Raw genomic sequence first — 2749 nt, forward strand, 5'->3', positions numbered from 1 at the left:
ATGGGGTGAAGCTCCATGTTTCGCCCCTGCTTTGTCCCTGCACAGGGCTGTCCCCGAGAGCAGCGGGGGGTTTCTCCCCTGGGCAGCCTTCTCGGGAGGCACTCCTGGGTTTGTGCTGCTGCTCTTGCTCCTCCTCCTCCCCCCTTTTTAAAGCTCGGCATGCAGAGCTGCGATGCTTTCGATGCCGACTTGCCAAGGCTTAACTCGTTACATGGGTATTTTTAATGTTAGACTCCAGTGGGAGAACGGCTGATTATGTTTCCCTTTCGCCCGAGGCAGGCTGTGGCACGGAGCCGGAGCACGGTTGAGCCCTGGCGAGGGTGGCCTTGGCCAAGTCACCCTGCCCCTCCATGCCTCAGTTTCCCCATCTGTAAAATGGGGATAATAATGCTGCTCTACCTCGCAGGGGTTGTTGTGAGGCTTCCTTGGCTAACATTTGTGAAGTGCTTTGAGATCCCTGGATGAGGGGTGCCACAAAATGCCAGAGGGTCTTTGCGAAGGGTCCCTGCAGGGGGGCTCGGGCAAGCCAGCCCCCTTCCCAAGGGCTGCGGCAGGATGTGAGACGTGAAGGGAGTGAGCTGATCCTACAACTGTAGTTGACAACATTGTGATTTGTTCCCTATTTCTCCTTTACTTGGGGGTGTCTGTCAGTCAAGCTGCAGGAGAGGCAGCTCCCCCATCCCCTCAAAGCTGGGAATCAGAGCTGAGCCCTGACTTCCCCGGCTGTGAGGGCTTGCACCCCGACAGAGGGGCTGGAGTGGAGGGCAGGCGAGGATTTGGTGGGCAAGGCAAAGACAGAAAGGTGAGGTGCTGCCTTCTGTGCAGACGGCTGTGGGAGAGGTGGGAGCACCCCTGGAGTGGGGCTGTGCATTGGGGACAGGGGACAGGTACAGGCGCCTGGCCCCAGGCACGTTTCCTCGGCTGCTGGTTAAACGGGTGAGTGATGTCCCTGGGATCCCGGTCTCCTCTCTGAGGATCCGTGGGACCCTCAGGAAATCACTTGACTCCTCTGTGCTTTAGTTTCCCCATCTGTAAAAGGGGGCTGGTGAATCTGAGCTGCCCGAGAGGAGGGGTGAGGCTCCTGCATCGCTTTGCCGAGTGCTCCGGGATCCTGGGGCGAAAGGCACGCTGTAAATGGAAAAGGCTGTTAACGTACCCTTGGGCAGGAAGGCGTGAGGACCCCCGGTTTGCCCCAAGAGCCCCCCAGCCCGTCCTTGGAGGAGACCTCTCGTGGGAGAGGGCCGTGAGGGGAGGAAGGGATTTTTTTAAAGAACTCTTTTTAGCTGTCCTAACCTGTTGGCCTTTTTTAGCCGGTATCTGGACACAGTTCCACTTACCACAGGATATGCAATGCTGTACTATGCATGGATTACTCCTCGGGCTCGATGGGAAGAGTCAGCATAAGCAGTTTGTGAATGTAGCTGTATGTGCACATGCGTATGTGGGTGCTGGACACGGAGCAGGGGCTCGGGGGAGAGGGCTGGCGGGGGAGCTTCTGCCAGCACCCGCAGGGTCCCTGCTGTCACAAGGGCTCTGGGGGGTCTGCAGGGGCTTTCTGGGGTGTGGGGGGAGAAGCCCTGCTGGAGGTGCGTGCTGCGACAGACACGTATGTGCATAAGCATATATAAACACACGTAGGAGATACCTGCGAATAAACACAGGGTGTGTACAACATGCTGTGTGACGACTTACAGCATATTTTTGCACTGTAGAGGTTTAGTTAGCTTTGCATTGAATGAAATAAAGTTTATGTTTACTAGAGAAACTCGCTCTGGTTGGGCTTGCTGTGGGTGTCTATTTGGGCTTTCCGTGACCCCCTGGGCACAGAGCAGCAGTGCTTCCCTTGTGTGCTGGGTCCCTTCTCTGGACTGGGAAAGCAGCTCCAGGCTGTAGCGTGTGGTACTGCAAAAACTACCCCTGCGAGCAAGAGGGACAAAGCCTCCAGAGGCTGCATGAAAAAACAAATACTTTCTTTTAATGAGGATGTTCTATGACATAATCATCATTTCTCTCTGTATAACAGTAGTGAGCAAACAGCAGGTTAGCCCCCCAGGAGCCTTCCTGCCAGGGCAGGGTCAGCACAGGGCAATAAATTAATCTCTCTCCGGAAGGGAGCTTGAGCTGGTCAGATTCCTTCATGGTATCGGTGGCCATCGCTTCGAGCCGCCCTTTGCCTCCTTGGCTGTCCTTAGGTGTGCTAAATCACAGCCTGCCAGCGAGGGTTCGGGAGGCACTGCTTTCCTTCCAGGGCTCAAGATCCATTTCCCAGCTGCTGCCAGAGCCAAGACGGCCAAGCGCGTATGGATGGGGAGGGAGGCTTGGGGAGAGGGGGGGAACTGTCCCAGCGGGTCTCAGAGCTCTGACTGGAAGGAGAGAGAGGGAGAGAGGCAACTGCAAGCTTTGAAGGGCAGCCGAAACCAGGAGGAAAAGCGAGTGGCATCCTTAAGGAGCTGGCTTGGTTCCCACGCAGAGCTGGAGGGCTGGCTGCCTGCAGCCCCGCATCTCTGTCCCTGCAGCAATGCTGCACTCCACTGGTGCAGTCCCCTCCGTGCAGAGCTGCCAGGGGTCCCTGGCCCTTCCCACCACCCCAGAGCCCTCGCAATAGAGCAGCTGCATGTGCTGCTGCAGCGATGTGAGCAGCGCAGCACTGACCCTCCGCACAGCATAGATCCAGTCCAGGTAGGCGCGGACGCTGGTGTAGACTCCGGGCGTGCTGGGGGTGCCGCAGCCCTGGCCCCAGCTGACGATG

The 2749-nt window shown here is 57.4% G+C and overlaps 1 protein-coding gene across 1 annotated transcript in view; it reads right to left on the bottom strand.

Annotated features, from left to right (window-relative positions):
• Nucleotides 1–2652: 2652 nt before the first annotated feature.
• TMPRSS4 (transmembrane protease, serine 4) overlaps nucleotides 2653–2749 on the bottom strand; it is a gene marked incomplete at both ends in the record, with an annotated part of 1311 nt that continues 1214 nt past the window's right edge. The window contains one exon of the mRNA XM_010073466.1: nucleotides 2653–2747. Within this exon, the coding sequence (XP_010071768.1) occupies nucleotides 2653–2747 (95 nt within the window). The remainder of the gene's footprint in view (nucleotides 2748–2749) is intronic.

The sequence above is a fragment of the Pterocles gutturalis genome, unplaced genomic scaffold, assembly GCF_000699245.1.
Source record: "Pterocles gutturalis isolate BGI_N339 unplaced genomic scaffold, ASM69924v1 scaffold19102, whole genome shotgun sequence".
Classification (NCBI taxonomy): domain Eukaryota; kingdom Metazoa; phylum Chordata; class Aves; order Pterocliformes; family Pteroclidae; genus Pterocles; species Pterocles gutturalis.